General features: G+C 35.6%; 1 protein-coding gene across 1 annotated transcript in view; it reads right to left on the bottom strand.

The window, feature by feature from the left end:
• Positions 1-14,261: 14,261 nt before the first annotated feature.
• The window catches only part of LOC140894774 (putative late blight resistance protein homolog R1A-3), a 48,665-nt gene continuing 44,647 nt past the window's right edge, over positions 14,262-18,279 (bottom strand). The window contains exon 2 of the mRNA XM_073303386.1: positions 14,262-16,590. Within this exon, the coding sequence (XP_073159487.1) occupies positions 14,330-16,590 (2,261 nt within the window). The 3' untranslated portion in view covers positions 14,262-14,329. The remainder of the gene's footprint in view (positions 16,591-18,279) is intronic.

Raw genomic sequence — 18,279 nt, 5'->3', positions numbered from 1 at the left:
AAATGAATTAGAAACTAAGAAGCATGAAAACCTAAGATTAAAGGATGACATAGCTCATTAAAAAAAATCATTTGATAAATTCAATGTTAGTAGTAATAAATTGAATAATTTTCTAAGCATGCAGAAATGTAGCTTTGATAAGGGTGGAATAGGGTTTGGTAAGAAATCAATAAACTTTACTAGTCTTATTGCTAAAGCAAAAATGAGATCACCCCATACATGCTCTTACTGCTGTAAAATAGGTCATGCTAGACATAAATGTAGATGTTTGAAATATCAATATGATCAAAAGAGCTATATGAAATGGAGGCCTAAGAGTACTTAACAACTCATCAGTCGGCATTATGAGATCATGATCTAAGAGAGTTCATCATAGACCGGTTTAAACTGCCTTGAATTGCGACTGATCTTCCTGATGAAAGCTGCTCTGTCCAAGAAAATAGGTTTTTAAAGAGGCCATAGCCCTACCCACTACTGTGAGCACTCTTGAAAAATGGCGATGATGTTGCTATGAGAGACTGAACTCTTAGAAGTCCATTTTGTATCTCTCTTTTCTAACATTGTGGACCCAAAAAAACTAAAGGGTACCAAAATCAATTCTTGCAGGAAAATAGGAAAAATATTCTTCCTAGCATATGGTATCTAGACAGTGGATGTTTTAGACATATGACGGGGAACAAGGAGCTACTTCAATCCATCAAACAAAAGAAGAAGGGAACTGTCACCTTTGGAGACAACAACAAAGGAGTAATTAAAGGAATCGGCTCAATATGTATATCTAAATCATGCTTGATTTATGATTTACTCCTAGTGAAAGGACTTAAGCATAACTTACTAAGCATAATTCAATTGTGCGATAGAGGTTATGAAGTCAAATTCACTCCCCAACACTGCACTATATCACTCAAGACTGACAAATCCATAAATTTCAAAGGATATAGAAGTGAAAATGTTTACAAGGTTTCTTTAAATAATTTATCTTTGACAAATATTAAAAGTCTTGTATCCTTTAATGTTGATGACAACATTCTTTGGCAAAAACGATTAGGTCATGTTGGTTCTAGTACCATTGAAAAACTTTTTAAACTTGATCTAGTAGTTGGTATGCCAAAACTCAATTTGAAATTAGATTATGTTTGTGATGCGTGTCAACTTGGCACACAAATGAATCCTTTAAAAGCAAAAATTTTGTATCAAACTATTCCCCTTTAACTTCTTCACCTAGATCTATGTGGTCCCTCGAGGAACGCTAGCCTAGGAGGGAAGCTTTATGCATTTGTCATTGTGGATTCAAGTTTCACGTGGACATTGTTTTTAGCCCACAAAAATGATGCCTTTGATTATTTTAAAAATTTTGTCAATCATGTTTAGAATGAGAAATTTTTTTCAATAAAACAGATCCATAGTGACCACGGAACTGAATTTCAAATGAGAGTTTTACAAATTTTTGTGAAGAGAAAGACATTGGTCATAATTTTTTTGTCCTAGGACTCCTCAACAAAACGGGGTCATTGAGAGGAAAAATAGAACACTTGTAGAGATTGCGAGGACCATGATATGTGAGAATTCTCTACCAAAATATTTTTGGGCTGAAGCAATGAACACTGCCTGTTACATCATTAATCGTGTATCAATAAGGCTCATTCTCAAGAAAACTCCATATGAATTATGGAGAGGGAGAAAGCCTAAAATTTCATACTTTCAAGCTTTCGGTTCAAAATGCTTCATCCATAATAATGGTAAGGATAATCTCGGTAAGTTTGATGCCAAGTCTGACAAGGGAATCTTTCTTGGATATTCTACCTCAAGTAAGACTTTTAGAGTATTTAATAAACGCACTTTATTAGTTGAAGAATCTATGCATGTAATATTTGATGAATCTATGTCTATAGTTTCTCGCGCTAACAATGATGATGTAGAATTACTCAAAGAAGAGATGACCTCCTCAAGCTTAAATGATATAGATGTTTCTGTTGATGAAACACCACTTCCGAAGGATTGGACGCTTCACAAAGATCATCCTATGGATCTTATCATTGGAAGTTCTTCTAAGAGAGTAACCACTCGATCTTCTCTTAATAATATTTGCAATCATCTTGCTTTTGTTTCGCATGTTGAACCTAAGTGCATTGATGATGCTTTATTAGATGATTCCTGGATTATTGCTATGCAAGATGAATTAAATGAATTCAAGCGCAATGATGTTTGGTATCTTGTTCCTAGGCCGCATGATAGATCTATTATTGGTACTAAATGGGTGTTTAGGAATAAACTTGATGAGCATGGTACTATCACTAGAAATAAAGCTAGGCTAGTAGCGAAAGGTTATAGTTAAGAAGAAGGCATGGATTATGATGAAACTTATGCGACTGTTGCTAGACTAGAATTCATTCGCATGCTACTTGTTTTTTGTTTGCTCTAGAAATTTCAAGTTATTTCAAATTGATGTTAAGAGTGCATTCCTGAATGGTGAATTAAAATAGGAAGTTTACATTGAACAACCTGATGGCTTTGTTGATGCTTTATTGCCTGATCATGTGTATAGACTAAACAAAGCTTTGTATGGTTTGAAACAAGCTCCTAGAGCTTGGTATGAAAAATTGTCTACTTTCCTTCTTTCAAATGGTTTTTTGAGAGGAAATATTGACATTACTTTATTTACCAAAAATGTCAAAGATGATTTATTGATTGTGCAAATTTATGTTGATGACATAATTTTTGGTTCTACTAACGAAACTCTCTGTCAAGATTTCTTCAAGCTTATGCAGGAACACTTTGAGATGAGCATGATGGGGGAACTTAACTATTTTCTCGGATTGCAAATCAAACAGTGCAAAGATGGGTTCTTTGTGAACCAAAGCAAATACATCAAGGAGATTCTAAAGAAGTTTGGGATGGAGAATACAAAATCACCATCCACACCGATGAGCACAACAATCAGACTCGACAAGGATGAAAATGGTACATCTGTAGATCAATCTTCCTTTCGTAGTATGATTGGCTCCTTACTTTATGCTATTGCTAGTAAGCCGGACATTATGTTTAGTGTTTTCTTGTGTGCACGATTTCAATCATGTCCAAAGGAATCATATTTGTTCGCCTTAAAACGCATTTTCAAATATCTTTCAAATACCCCAAATCTTGGCTTGTGGTATTCGAAAAATTCTTTATTTGATTTAAAAGCTTATTGTGATGCCGACTTTGGTGGATAAAGGTGGACAGAAAAAACACTAGTGCAACTTGTTTCTTTTTAGGAAACTGTTTAGTTTCTTGGTTTTTCAAAAAGCAAAATTGTGTTGCGTTGTAAACGATCGAAGCCGAATATATGGCTGCTGGTAGTTGTTGTGCGCAAATTCTCTGGATGAAGCATCAATTGCTTGATTATGGCGTCTCTTTTTCAAAAATCCCTATTTTCTGTGATAACACTAGCGCCATATGTATTAATAAGAATCCGATTCAACATTCGCGCACCAAACATATTGATATTCGTCATCATTTTATTCGTGACCACATCGAACAAAATGAAGTTGAACTTCAATATGTTGACACAAAAAATCAAATTACCGACATTTTTACAAAACCACTAGATGAAAATACTTTTATTCGTTTGCGTGGTGAACTTGGCATGATTGAGTTGTAATCGCTTGTAGACATAAATTAAAATTTAATGTCATATTAACGGAGAGCTTAATATTAAATTTGAGCAATTTAATGTTGGATAATACAAATTAATTGTATTTATTCATAATTATAAGCTCACATTTTATGTGTATTATTTGGTATAAATTTTTCAAAAATATAATTCTAAGAGGAAAAATCCAAAATTTGCTTGTCCTGCCCGAACGTTGCATCCGTTCCATGGAACGTTGCATCTGTTCGATGCACCATCATTGCAAACGTTCTTATAATGTTTCTTTCGTTCCCTACTATTTCCGCCTCAGTTTAATATTTTTTACCGCGAACTTTTACCGCCAAAAGACCAAATGTTGCTTCCGATGGTAGAACGTTGCTTTCGTCAGCAAATTTACCGCCTTCTTTTAAATTTTTCAGTTCAAACTTCCCGCACATTTTACCCGCCAGGACGAACGTTGCGTCCGTTGAGTAACGTTGCGTCCATTCCGACCGAGGCCTATATATAGAGGCCGAAAGTTTCAGAATTTTGCACACCAAAATCCATCTTCTTTCTTCCTTTTGCTCGAAATATTTCTCCAAAAATGGCTTCTCGACTCCAAGTTGATCCCGCCAATCCGAGGCGACGCACTCGTGCTTGTACTCAAACCTTTGTCCACAACCTTAACCAACCTTCTATCTCTCGACCTATTCCTGCCGACTATAGTGATAGGCATATTCTTCCTGGTCGTATTTTTTATCGCCCTTATTTATCAAAATCTCATCTTCGTTTGTTGGATCTTATTGATTTCCAACAATGGGATGCGTTTTTCCAGTCTTCTCACCCAGATTTCATCTATACCTCCCTTATCCATGAGTTCTACGCCAATTTTGAACTTGAATTGTACAACGATGACATATATGTTGTTACAATTGTTCAAAATCGATACATTTGTTTCTCTTTAGGTGATCTCGCTGCTTGGTTCTCTTTTCCTAGAAATGGACCCGGTGAGTTCTTTGCATTCAAATGGCCTGAGGATAGTCCCGCGTTTAACCGTGTCGAGGCTCTTTCTGCCATTATCGGTCGACCACCTCACGCTGGTGATGATCGACCATCTCTTAAGATGCTTTGTCCTGATTTCCAAATTATCCAAAAGTTTATCACCTCTTCGATCATTCCTTGCGCTGGAGACCACTCCAAGTGCAAATATCTGGACCTTTATGTCCTTTTTCACATTGTTGCTCAGCGACCTTTTAACCTGCCTAGGTTTATCATTCAGGTCATGCATCACACTGCCAAAAATTCAAAAAAAGTCATTATCCCTTTTGCTCGGTTTATTAACCGAATTCTGACTCACTTTGACATAGTCTTCGATGATTTGGATAAGATACCTATCACTGAGACTTATACTCTTGATCATGACTCCATCACTAAAATGGAGTTTTCATGGAATCCTGCATTGTCTCGATGGGTGCATGATCCAGCTCATATTTTCACCCGCTATCATCCTGAAACCAACTTTCACTTTCCTTTTTCTCTTATTACTCCTTCATTCAAGAGCAAGGATTTCCTGGTAGTTTCACTGACACCGATATTCCTTCCTCTTCTACGGTTCCTCCATCTTCTTCACATACGTTTGATTATGGCGATCTACCTTTTTCTCCTCCTATGATGCCTCAGCCTCCACCTACTCCGGCTCCACCTTCCGATCGACTCTTTGAGTATCTTCAGTGGCTTGATATCAATATGGATCGCAACTACTCCGCCATTCAGTTTATTCAGACATATATCGCAAACTTGACTGAGGAGATGCAACGCTCTTTTGATGGTGTTCACGAGAGATGTAATACGTTGGAAGATCTCCTTAAGCCAAATTCTTCGGATGATGACTCTTAGTTTTATATTTTGCTGTATTTTGTAAATTTCTCTATCAATAAAATATGTCTTTTTATTTGTGTTATTCCTTTATCATTTTTGTTGTTTTTTTAATTATCACAAAAAGGGGGAGAATTAATTTGGTTAAATATTCAAATGGGATAAATAAAAAATGATTATGGGATAAACAATTTGTTTAAAATATTGTTACACTAAGGGGGAGCTTTTTATATGTATTTAAATTGCACATTATATCTCCTGTTTAACCAAGTTTTGAGATTATCAAAAAGGGGAAAATTGTTACGCCTTAAACGCATACAAATCTCTTAAACGAGATTAATGTTTTTAATGCGATAACTTATCTTGTTTTGATAATTACAAAACTAGGTTATTATTTCTAATCGTTTAAAGTGAGACTTTGCAGATTAGATTATTATAAACATTATTATGGAGAAGAACATTGCGAAAATTACTGAGCATTTTTTATTCATCCAATTCCGATCTCCACCTGTCATGTTCAATTTTAGGATGCTCAAAAGCTACGGTTCAAATCTCATCTCAATCCAACGGCTAGATCATGAGAAATGAATTTTTCAAAAATGCCGCACAGAACAAGAAGCAAAAATACGACGAAGTAACTTCAGAAAAATACTGGAATCGTTTGAGGCATCCAAATCCAATCTCCACCTTTCACAATGCAATTCAGGATGTTATAAAGCTACTATCCAAATTTCAAGTCGATCCGACGGACGGATTGTGAGTTATGAATTTTTGAAGTTTGTCGCTCAGTCCGCAACGAACCCGAACGAAAGCAACGTTTCTATAAAAAACATGATACAATTTTTAAGGAATAAATTCGCCCGACCAAAGCCGCAATGCGCCGAACGGACGCAAAGAACCTATGAACAAACGCAACATTCGTCACCAATGCCGGAAGAATTAAATGTGCGCCGAACGGACGCAACGAACCTGCCCGAATTTTCAGCTATAAATAGATGCATTCCAAGGCCATTTCAAACACAACTCCAGAAATCCTCTCCTCTACTTCTCAAGTGTTCATTCAAGAGTTTCATACATATTTCTTTCAATTAGAGAGTTGATTGTAAAAATTGTTTGTGAGTTGTTGAGATTTTGTTGTACTCTCTAGTATGAAGCCCGAGTGTGTAATTGTTGTTGAGGCTATCTTTGGAGCCCTTAAGGCCAAGTGTTCGAGTTGTATCAGTGCGGTGATCGTGTTGAGTTGTACGGCTATCCTTGGAGTCATCAAGGCCAAGACGTTGAAATGATAGTGGATCCTTGGTTAGTCGATCTTAACCAAGAAGGGGAGACATAGATGATTTATCGTCGAACTTCCATAAACATCTCTTATCCCTTTTACTGCTTTATTTACTTAACGCATTTATTTGTTGCACTTATATTTGATTGATTTAAGTCTTCCGCTTGCGTACTTGCATAATCGCTTTAAATTGCTAAAGTTGTCAATAGAACCTAAATCCCCCCCCCCCCCATTAGGTTCTAACAGTTCTTATCACTCTTCTTGCACAATTCAATCAGTTCAAAATAAGTTATAATACTCAGAAGGAAAAATGGAGTATTAATGAACTGATCTCTCAGTGTGTGCAAGAAGAGGATAGGATTAAGCGAGAGAAGACTGAAAGTGCTCACTTGGCATCTACTTCTCATGATAAGAAGAGAAAGAAACCCAATTATGCTGCTAAAGTTACATCTGACCAGAATAAAGGCAAGAAGCAGGATAAGTAATTTACCTGCCACTTCTGCAAAAAAACCTGATCACTTCAAGAAGGATTGTCCAAAGTACGCCACCTAGCATATAAAGAAGGGTAAGATTTTCGTTTTGGTTTGTTCTGAAGTTAATTTAGCTTCTGTACCAAGACATTCCTGGTGGGTAGATTCTGGTGCTACTACTCACATAAGTATGTCTATGCAGGGTTGCCTGTGGAGCCGACCGCCAAGTGATGCTGAAAGATTCATCTATGTGGGTGATGGCAAAACAGTTCCAGTTGAAGCTGTTGGGAATTTCAGATTATTGTTAAAATCTGGATATTATTTGGATTTTAATGAGACTTTTGTTGCTCCGTCGTTTAGACGGAATTTAATTTCTATTTCTTGTTTGGACAAATTCGGTTATTCTTGTTCTTTGAGATAATAAAGTTACTTTCTTTCTCAATTCAAATCTAGTTGGTTCTGGTTCTTTAATTGATAATCTGTATATGGTTGATTCTGTTGCTTCACATAATGAAATTCTTCATACTAACTCAAGAGGTACAAAGCGTAAATTATAATAAAATTATGTCACCTTATGGCATAAGAGCTTAGGCCATATCTCAAAAGATAGAATTCAACGGCTTGTGTCAGACGGAATCTTAGATTCCCTTGATTTATCAAATTTTGAATTTTGTGTGGAATGCATCAAGGGAAAACAAACCAATAAAATGAAATTAGGTGCTTATAGGTGCTCGGGCGTCTTAGAACTGATTCATACGGATATTTTCGGTCCATTCCTATCTTGGAATGGACAACAATACTTTATCACGTTCATAGACGACTACTAGAGATATGGATACATTTACCTCATTCATGAGAAGTCACAATCCTTGGATGTTTTTAAGTCCTTTAAAGCTGAAGTTGAACTTCAACTTGATAGGAAAATTAAAGCCGTCAAATCTGACCGTGGAGGGGAATATTACGGTAGATAGGATGGATCAGGTGAACAACGTCCAGGACCTTTTTCCAAATACCTAGAGGAGTGTGGAATCGTCCCCCAATACACAATTCCGGGTAAACCGAGAATGAATGGTGTTGCAGAAAGACGAAACCGCACTCTTAAGGACATGGTAAGAAGCATGATAAATCATTCTTCTTTGCCAGAATCACTCTGGGGTGAGGCACTTAAGACTGCAGCATACATTCTCAATAGAGTACCAAGTAAATCAGTAGCTAAAACCCCTTATGAGTTGTGGACGGCGAGTAAGACTAGTATTAGGCATCTTCACGTTTGGGGTTGTCCAGCTGAGGCTCGAGCATAAAAACCTCAGGAAAGAAAACTGGATGCAAGAACAATTAGCTGATATTTTATTGGTTACTCTAAACGCGCACGGGGTTTCAAGTTCTATAATTCCACTAATAATTCAATTTTTGAAACGGGTAATGCTAGATTCTTTGAGGATTGTGATTTTGAGAAGGGAGAGGATTTAAGGAATGTTTTCTTTGAAGAGGATTTTATCTCTCTTCCTGATGTGGTTTCAATTGATGTCCAGGCTTCAATGCCTGACGTCAATCAAGAACCAATTATGGAACAAGACAATAATCAAGTTCCTCATGAAGAACAAAATCACCAACCTCAAGAAAATATAGAAGTGTCGTTAAGAAGATCCACTAGAGAAAGAAGGAGTGCAATTCCGGATGATTATTATGTATTTCTTCAAGAACATGAGGAAAATGTAGGCATAATGGATGACGATCATGTAAACGTTCATAAAGCCCTACAAAGTTCTAACTCTCAAAAGTGGATCATTGCCATGGAGGAGGAAATAAAATCCATGAAAGACAATGATGTTTGAGATCTTGTCAAGTTGCCATTCGGTGAGAAACCTATTGGTTGTAAATGGATATTTAAGACCAAAAGGGATTCGCAAGGCCACATCAAAATATATAAGGCTCGTCTTGTCGCAAAAGGATTTACTCAAAAGGAAGGCATTGATTATAAAAAAACCTTCTCTCCGGTATCGGCGAAGGATTCATTCATAGTAATCATGGAACTTGTAGCTCATTTTGATCTAGAGCTACATCAGATAGATGTAAAGACTGCGTTTCTCAATGAAAACATTGATGAAACAATTTATATGGTGCAACCAAAAAACTTTATATTTGGAAATTCAAAGTATATGGTATGCAAATTAAATAAATCCATCTATGGCCTTAAGCAGGCGTCCCGTCAATGGTATCGCAAATTTCTTGAAGTTATTTCCTCGTATGGTTTTGAGGTAAATTTAGTAGAAGATTGCGTATATCACAAATGTAGTGGAAATAAGTTTGTCTTTTGGTTATATATGTCGATGATATACTGATAGCAAGTAGTGATGTTGGCTTATTGCACGACACAAAGAATTTTCTCAAAAGGAATTTTGAGATGAAAGATCTTGGTGACGCCTCTTTTGTATTAGGAATTGAGATACTACGAGATCGCTCTCAAGGTATTTTGAGATTGTCACAAAAGAGCTACATAAATATAGTATTGCTAAGATTCGGTATGAGTGGTTTTGCACCAGCAGACAACCCTGTAGCTAAAGGAGATAAATTTTGTCTCGGTCAATGCCCTAAGACCGAACTTCAAAAACATGAAATGCAAAAGATTCCTTATGCGTCAGCTGTAGGGAGCCTTATGTATGCTCAAGTATGTACGCGTCCGGATCTTGCGTTCATAGTTGGGATGTTGGGTAGATATTTGAGTGACCCAGGAATGGATCATTGGAAAGCAGCCAAACGGGTCATGAGGTACTTGCAGAGAAAAAAAGATTATATGCTCACCTATAAGAAATCAGAAATTTTGGAGATCAATGGGTTTTCTGATTCCAATTTTGTCGGATGCCAAGATAGTAAGCGATCCACTTCGGGCTATATCTTCATGTTGGCTGATGGAGCTATTTCCTGGAGGAGTGCCAAACAGACACTCATAGCTTCTTCAACCATGGAGGCAAAGTTTATAGCTTGTTTCGAGGCATCCAATCATGGTTTATAGCTTTGCAATTTTGTCACAGGGCTGCGTGTTATAGTTGGAATTGAAAGACCACTAAAGTTATTTTGTGACAATAAATCTGCGGTGCTATATTCAAATAACAACCGAAGTACTACGAAGTCTAAACATGTGGACATTAAGTTTATGGTTGTTAAGGAAAGAGTTCAGAATGGTCAAATTTCTATAGAACACATAGGAACTGGACCCATGCTTGCTGATCCTATGACTAAACGTTTACCACCCAAGGTCTTTCATGAGCATGTTGCTAATATGGGTGTTGTTTCGTATGATCCTTTGGTCTAGTTGGAACCAGTAATTTTGTGATTGTTTTGATCATATTTTAGTATTTTTCTATATAGAATAAAGTTGATGGTTTATGTTTTACTCACTGAACTTGTTTGTACATGTGTGCGGTTTTTTGCATTAAGGTATCTTGCGGTTTTGCACTCAAGGGACTTCAATTTTATGATCTCACTAAATAATGAAGTCAAGGACCAGTTGGAAACATACATGATTATGATCACTTCACATGTAGTTTCCATGCTACCTATCCATACTTGATTTATGTCATTGAATGTGTTTGGTGTTGGTGACCACTGAAGGTCTAGTCACGTTAAGTGTGACGAAAGCCACTTTGATCCCACACTAACTCATAAGATGGACCAGATTGAACTAAAGAAATTAATATTAGCCTTAAGAAAGAGCTCTCTAAGGTATATGTGATTTTAAGGTATTCAACACACAAACACAACCCAAGTTGGAAATTGTTAGACTTGTACAAATACGAGTCTAATACTTATGTGGGTTTTGTGTGTGTGATTAAATCACTAGGCTAAATTAATGGTTTAAGGCTTTTGGTATACCTAACATTATGTGATCTAATTAAGAAAAAGGTTTTTGGTATTCTTAACGGTATGGAATTAATAGGTAGAGACTCATACTAGGCCCGTTGGGTTTTAATGGGAACCCTATTGGAATAGTATATAAAGTGCTTTTGTGGTTATGGTTCCCAAGATATCAAATCGTATTGGCACCCTAACTCTCTTAAAATCCCATCATTGAGAGAGAACCATTAGAGCCGTTCGGTGGTTTGATTGAGGAAGACCAACAACCTCTCCTACATCATAATCAATCCCTATCACGATGAATTCAGGTAAAGAGTTGTTATCGTTTATTCTACAATCTTCGGCATGATTTAGATCTTGATGTTGCTCTAAGTTTAGAACATATTAAAAATAATTAATTGATTTAACAGTGCACACTATATCGTTGAGATATTGTAACCCAAGCACGAAGATCGAAGTGTCTTGCTGATGCCACCCATCCCGACGATGGGAAAATCTGGAGACTTGATTGGTCCCCAGTGAGTGTGTCCATTATTTAAATCAAATTTTTATCAAATCCCACCATAGTATTCTTGCTTTTGGAAGCAACTCGTGGGAAAGAACCAACATTGGCATCTTTTCTTGGCTGCTGCACGATTTTGATCCCTTCGGTTCTCTTAATCTTCATCGCATCTTTCTTCAGAGAATGAAATTCTTCTAGAACTTTCTGCAAATGTCGACTGAACAAAGTGGAGCTCCACAATATATTGGAGAGTGTCATTTTTTTTATAAAAAAAAGGTTGAAATGACTAATGCTCCGTTTGGACATGTACTTATAAAACGTTTTTATAAAAGTGTTTTTTTAAAAAAATTATAAAATGTTTTTAAAGTTGTTTTAATAATAAATATATGTTTGGAAAAGTATTCTATAAAAATATTTTAACATTTCAAAAGTCATGTTTTTCATCTTTGTCTTTCATGGTTCCTTGCTAAAAACATCTAAAAGCACATTTCACGTATTCTTCAAAAACTATATTTGGGGAACACTTTTTAAAAAATAGTTTTCAAAAACATTTTACCAAATTTTTATCCAAACACATGCTTTTAGTTTTTTTCACTTATAAAACACTAAAAACGTTTTTAAATTATTTGATCAACCACACGACTTTCGATTATATTTTCTGCTGCATGTGCTGAGCTTACAATTTTTGCCTCCAGTGCCTGAATTTCATCCCCCCTTGTCAGCGAAAATTCCTCCAAAAATTCTTGCAGGAAAGTTATATTTTCAAGCAAAGAATCGATCTGGGCTTTCTCAAAAACATCCCCTTGGCGCGGTGGGTGTTGCAGTAATGATCAAGAATATGTCCGAGGAAGAGAAGAGATGCATAAGCTGCCATTGTTGATTTGAGGGCCCAAAATCAATCAATCTGTGATTTCTTCTTTGTATTAGCATTGACTTTATGGCTAATTGCAGTAACTCGTTTGAATGTTACTGAGGGAGGCTGCTAATTGGAATTTTATATTACTTTGTGACAAACTGTATGGGTTTTGAATTGAATAACACGAATTCTAAACACATATTTCAAACACGGATCATTTTAATCTAGCTATACAGACATTATTCATGATAGATCTAAGATGATCATCGGGGTCAACAAAAAAATAATAGACCCCGATAAATGTAAAACATATGATATATATCAAGATAGTGTTTGTATATGTAAGATCTAACTTACCTTCAAACACATCGAAAGAGCGCAGTGGCCGCCAGCTTGTTTGAACATTAAATATAGAAAGACTTGTGGTCTTTCACATTCTAGCAATCTTTTTGGAACATATTTTTTTAATATCCAATTCTTTACAGCTTATGTAAAACGTGACATTGGATGCTTATAATATGTTAGTGTTGTTTAAAAAAAAATTATTGTTTTCTCAACAAAACCACGGGTGTTTTTAAAGCAACAGGCAGGTTTGGGACGAGTTTGGCTAAACTTGGGACCCGTCCTGCGAATTCGACTGATCCAATTCAATTTAGATCCGTTGGACTCGTAAAAAATTAAATACTTTTAGATTTATTAATGTTGGGTTGGTGTCTTCAAATCTGCCCACATATCCGGATCCAGTCCAAAGAGATGTTGGGACTTGGGCCGTGAGCTTATCCACTCTCTAGAGTGTGATTATTTCTTAATAAATTTCCTATGCTTTGTTTTTTTGTTTTGTTTTGTTTTTTTTTTTCCGATTTTTGCTTTCATATTGATTGATTTTATATATGTTTATTTGCAGATTTAGGATTGTTCGTGTCTTAAACATAACATAATGCAAATAAATAATTTTTTTGTGTGTAAATAAATATATGTTGCGATTACATTTTAATTTTGAAAACGTAAATAAAACTTATGAAAGGTTAGGTAGTTATTTCCACACCACACTACAAAAAATACAAAAATGATATAATAAGAACAAAGAAGTAGTGATATAGTGATATGAAATATTCCTCTCCCCAGGATTAATGTAGTAATGTCTGTTCGTTATATATTTTAGGTATAAAAAAAATTTCGGCCAACACTGAAATTTTTATCTTTTATTTATCCTGTAAGTCATTTTTATTTTTATTTTTTAAAATTTTCAAAAACTAGGGGTGAGAAAAAAATACAAAATTCGATTTAGCAAATTAGATATCAAATCATGGTAATCGAAGTTTGAAATTAGTTGTAAAAAGTATCACATTAGTTTGAACAAAACTAAACAGTTACAGCGAACATGAAAATTTTGGTCTCAACAAATAAAATTGTCGTCACGTGTACTTGCAATTTTGTAGTCTTTAGAAATAAGTTTCATTTTAAGATCAGAGGCTTCTTACTGGAAGCAAGGAAATTGTTAGATGCACTGATATATACTGAAGCTTCCATACAAATAAAGCTGCTATCCATCGATTGTCCAAGTTAATAATTCCTAAACTCATTTGTAACAAATCAAACTTAATGGATCCAAATCTTTTGCCAGGAATCCGGTAAATGACGAGTAAGGAAGGATAAGATGTTATCATTCAACTAAATCCGCATGGATTAGTCTATGTCATTACGAAATCTTCAACCGAGATGACTTCAATGTTCAATTTTGTGAAATAGATATCTTATTTGACAAACTTATTTCTTTCCATTACAGAAATGAACCCGAATATAAATTCGTGAAGAAACATACTCGAAATGAAATATCCAAGTGATACATAATAGTGAACAATAAATGAATGGAATGATTTTGATTTCAGGATGAGTGAGAAGTTACACGAACCACAAGGTCAAAATTTCCAAGGTCTTTTTGTTCCTCTTGTATCTTCATTGCAGAAGAATTGGCCGAATCACTACAGTCTTCCAATGAAATTGATCGAAGTGTCTGTATTTCTCCAATACCTTCTGGGATTTCCTGTAAGCATATAAGAAACACAAGTTGAAGTTTCTCAAGGCTTGGGAAGTGAGAGCTGTCTGCTGTCCATTTCTCAAGAGATACAAAGTCAATTCTCAAGGACTTCAATTCAAGGAATTGTCCTTCCACAGGATTCCATTTACGCCCTTTGACTGAATCATATAACAAATTCAGAACTTCAAGATGAGGCAGTGAGCCAACCACTGTCAAATCTTCCCAACACACTCCACTGCTTTCCAAAGTTAACTTCTTGAGGGATTGTGGCAAACAGAGATTTTGCAGCACATTCTTCTCTCTACTCCCTAAGAGAAGTGATTCGAGATTACGTAAACGGGCAAGATTGTAAACTTCATAGTGATCCCATCCAAAGCCACTGGGGAATTCCCTGTAAGTAATTCCCAGTTTTTTTAAGTTTGGGATTCTATGGACAACCTCATCTGTACACCTGAAATTCCTTATCTTATGGAGTGTTTGCATGTTTTTCAGAACAATAATATCTCCCCCGCCATTACTGCTGTGAGGATCAGGCAAAGAAAAATCTCCTCCTACCCTTTTTATATGCCTGAGTTGTGGCATTTCCCATATTTCAGCTGGTAGATTTATTGGTGTCGGACTATGACCGATGAAACCATCCATGATAACAGTCTGTAGATTCCATAGCAGGGATAGAGATTCTAAAGTATTCAACATATTTGGAAACCGTGAAGCGAAGAATTTTATGTGTCTATAGTTAACTACTCGCAAAATTTCTCCATAAAAGCAGATACCATTCATTTTGAGTACTCTTAGCAGTCTATGCAGCTTCGCAGATGTGGATTTCAATTCACTGCATGCCAATGAACTGGTATCAAAGGCCACTTTTAGGAATTCCTCTCTGTCGGAGCTTCGTTGAATAATATGCCGACGCCGCGGCTTACTACGTGAGACTGCGCTATGAAAATCGAGGCTGTGCAACTTAGTGAGACGGAGAAATTTCTCCTTTCGAGCTTCCTTGAGGCAAAGGTCTCTTATGAGATCATGGATGGTGCAAGTTTTGATTTTGTTTCTAGACCCGTAATTTTGAACCTGAATCAAATTTCTATCAATAAGATCTTTTAAATTATCCTCTGCAATTTCCTCTAAACTTCTAGATCTTATCGGTTTAAGAATCCCCTCCGCTACCCATAGTTCAACAAGCCTTGAAATTCGAATCTTGTGGTCTTCCGGAAAAATGGCCAAATAAAGGAAACATGGCTTTAGATGAACAGGTAAGTGCTTATAACTTAAAGATAATATCTCAAAACAGAGCTCATCGCCTCCCATATTTAATGCCGCGTGTGTATGATTAGCAACATACTCCCAATATTCAACCGTTCGACTAGACTTTGCAAGAAGTCCACTAATAGCAACAATGGCTAGAGGAAGTGCTCCACAATTTCTCATAATTATCTTTCCTACTTTCTCAAACTCAGGAGGGCAACTTTCTTTCCCAAACACCTTGTCACAAAACAAAGCCCAACTTTGATCCTGGTCTAGAAGATGTAGCCGATGAGGGGTACATGAGCGAAAATCATCGCCCACATTTGATAGTCTCGTCGTTACTAGGACTCGACTGCCATTACCATTATCCGGCAAGAACCTCTTTATGCTATCCCAAACCTTGATAGTCCACGTGTCATCCATTACAATGAAATATCTTCTATCAAACAAACTTCTATGTAGACTTAATCCTAATTCATCATCATTCTTTTGAGTGATTTCTTCATCTCTCCCTGCAAGAACTCCAATCTCTTTTAGTAGGCCTGAAAGAATTTCGTGCACACTATATTGTTGAGATATTGTAACCCAAGCAAGCCGATCAAAGTGGTGCACAATCGAAGGACTCTCGAAAACATTTCTCGCGAGGGTGGTCTTGCCGATGCCACCCATCCCGACGACCGGGAGAATCTGGAGATTTAATTCGTCCCCAGTGAGTGTCTCCATTATTTGATTCAAATCTTCATCAAATCCCACCATAGTATTCTTGTTATTGGAAGCACCTCGTATGAAAGAACCAGCAGTGGCATCTTTTCTTGGCTTATGCAAGATTTGGATCCCTTGAGTTTCCTTAATCTTCATGACATCTTTCTTGATAGAACCCAATTCTTCTGTTACTTTCTGCAAATCTCGACTGAACAGAGTGGAGCTCCACCATACATTGGGGAGGAGGGTCATTTTGTTTAACAAATGGTTGAAATGACCAAATATCCCGCTCCATCTCCTTTCGGCTTTAGAAAATTGAAGAATTTGATCCACCACGCGTCTTTCAATGATATCTTCTGCTGCATATGCTGATCTTGAGACTTTTCTCTCCAATGACTTAATCTCTTCCCCCCTTGTCAGCGAAAATTCTTCAAGAAAATCTTGAAGGAAAGTGATATTTTCAAGCAGAGAATCGATCTGGGCTTTCTCAAGAACAGCCGTTTGGCACGGTGGATGCTGCAGTAACTGATCAAGAATATGTCCGAGAGAGAGCAGTGATGCATAAGCCGCCATTGCCGATCGCTGATTTCTTCTCAGTGATTTCTTGCACTTGCACCGGCGTTGACTTTGGGATGCACTAGCTTTAGAGCCTCGTTTGGATTATTTTTCGGGGGAGTCTATGCTCGTCCGGGAGTATACTCCCTCTATCTTCAAAACGTGACATGTCACTTATTTATATATATATATATATATATATTAATTTTTTATTTTCTCTTTCTTCATTCACTCCTCCCATTCTTTTTTTTGTTCCTATTCCTCTTATTTATTAGGTATTTTCTTATTTTGCTTTTGCTTTTTTTTTATTTACTATTGTTTATTTATTTATTATTTACTCTTTCTTTTAACCATTTTATTCCTATAAAATTTTCCGCTCTCTTAAATTTTGGTGAAAATAAAATATAAAATTCTTATATGATACAATTTAAAATTTTATATGGGATTTACAAAAAAAAAATATGTCTCATGCAAGATCATAAAAAATAAAAATAAATAAACTTGTTTCTTCCCTTCTTTCAATTTTAATAATTTTTCACAAAAAAAAATTACAAGTTGATGATCAATATTAAATTCACTATTTCTTGAATTTGCATAGCACAATATTTAATTTCACAAATAGTTTCAACGTGCAGTTCCTTTTTTTCAATTTTTTTTGTAATTTTAAATATATGATTTTAAATTTTCATTTTCAACAAAAGGTTACAAAAAGATATTTTGAAATTTAACAAATTGAAAGTAATTATAATGAAGTTTTGTTTGTGTAGATGATTACAAGATTTATTAAAATAAATGCAACTTGTTGATAATTTTTACATTTTATCATATAAAGTTTAAGATATTTAGTTTCATGATCCAAAATTAAATTCCATATATGTATATATTAATATTAACTATCGGAAAAAAATATTAATATTAACCATTAAAATGACAGATAATATCAAAAATTTATAGGAATACACATGGATAAGAGAGAATAGATAATAAATATATAAGTAATAAAGAATAAAAACAATAAAAGGATAAAATAAAAAAAATTGAAAATAAACAAAAGGAAAAGAGAACGATTAATTGCAAACAAAAAAACAAAGAATACAAAAATTGATTAGGGGCACGTGACACTTTTTGGGCAACAAGAAAACATTTTAAAAAACAGTAAAGAGAAATTAAAAAAAAAAAAAGAAAAGGAAAAGGAAAACAGAATTGGGACACATGTCAATCAAAGGTAATAGGTAGCTCCTCACCACCAGGAGTAGCATAGAACGTGTCTTATTTTCTAATTAATAAGTAACAAA

The sequence above is a fragment of the Henckelia pumila genome, chromosome 4, assembly GCF_033568475.1.
Source record: "Henckelia pumila isolate YLH828 chromosome 4, ASM3356847v2, whole genome shotgun sequence".
Lineage (NCBI taxonomy): Eukaryota > Viridiplantae > Streptophyta > Magnoliopsida > Lamiales > Gesneriaceae > Henckelia > Henckelia pumila.
The sequence above is the reverse complement of the archived record's forward strand: the minus strand, read 5'-3'. Positions and strand labels throughout refer to the sequence as shown.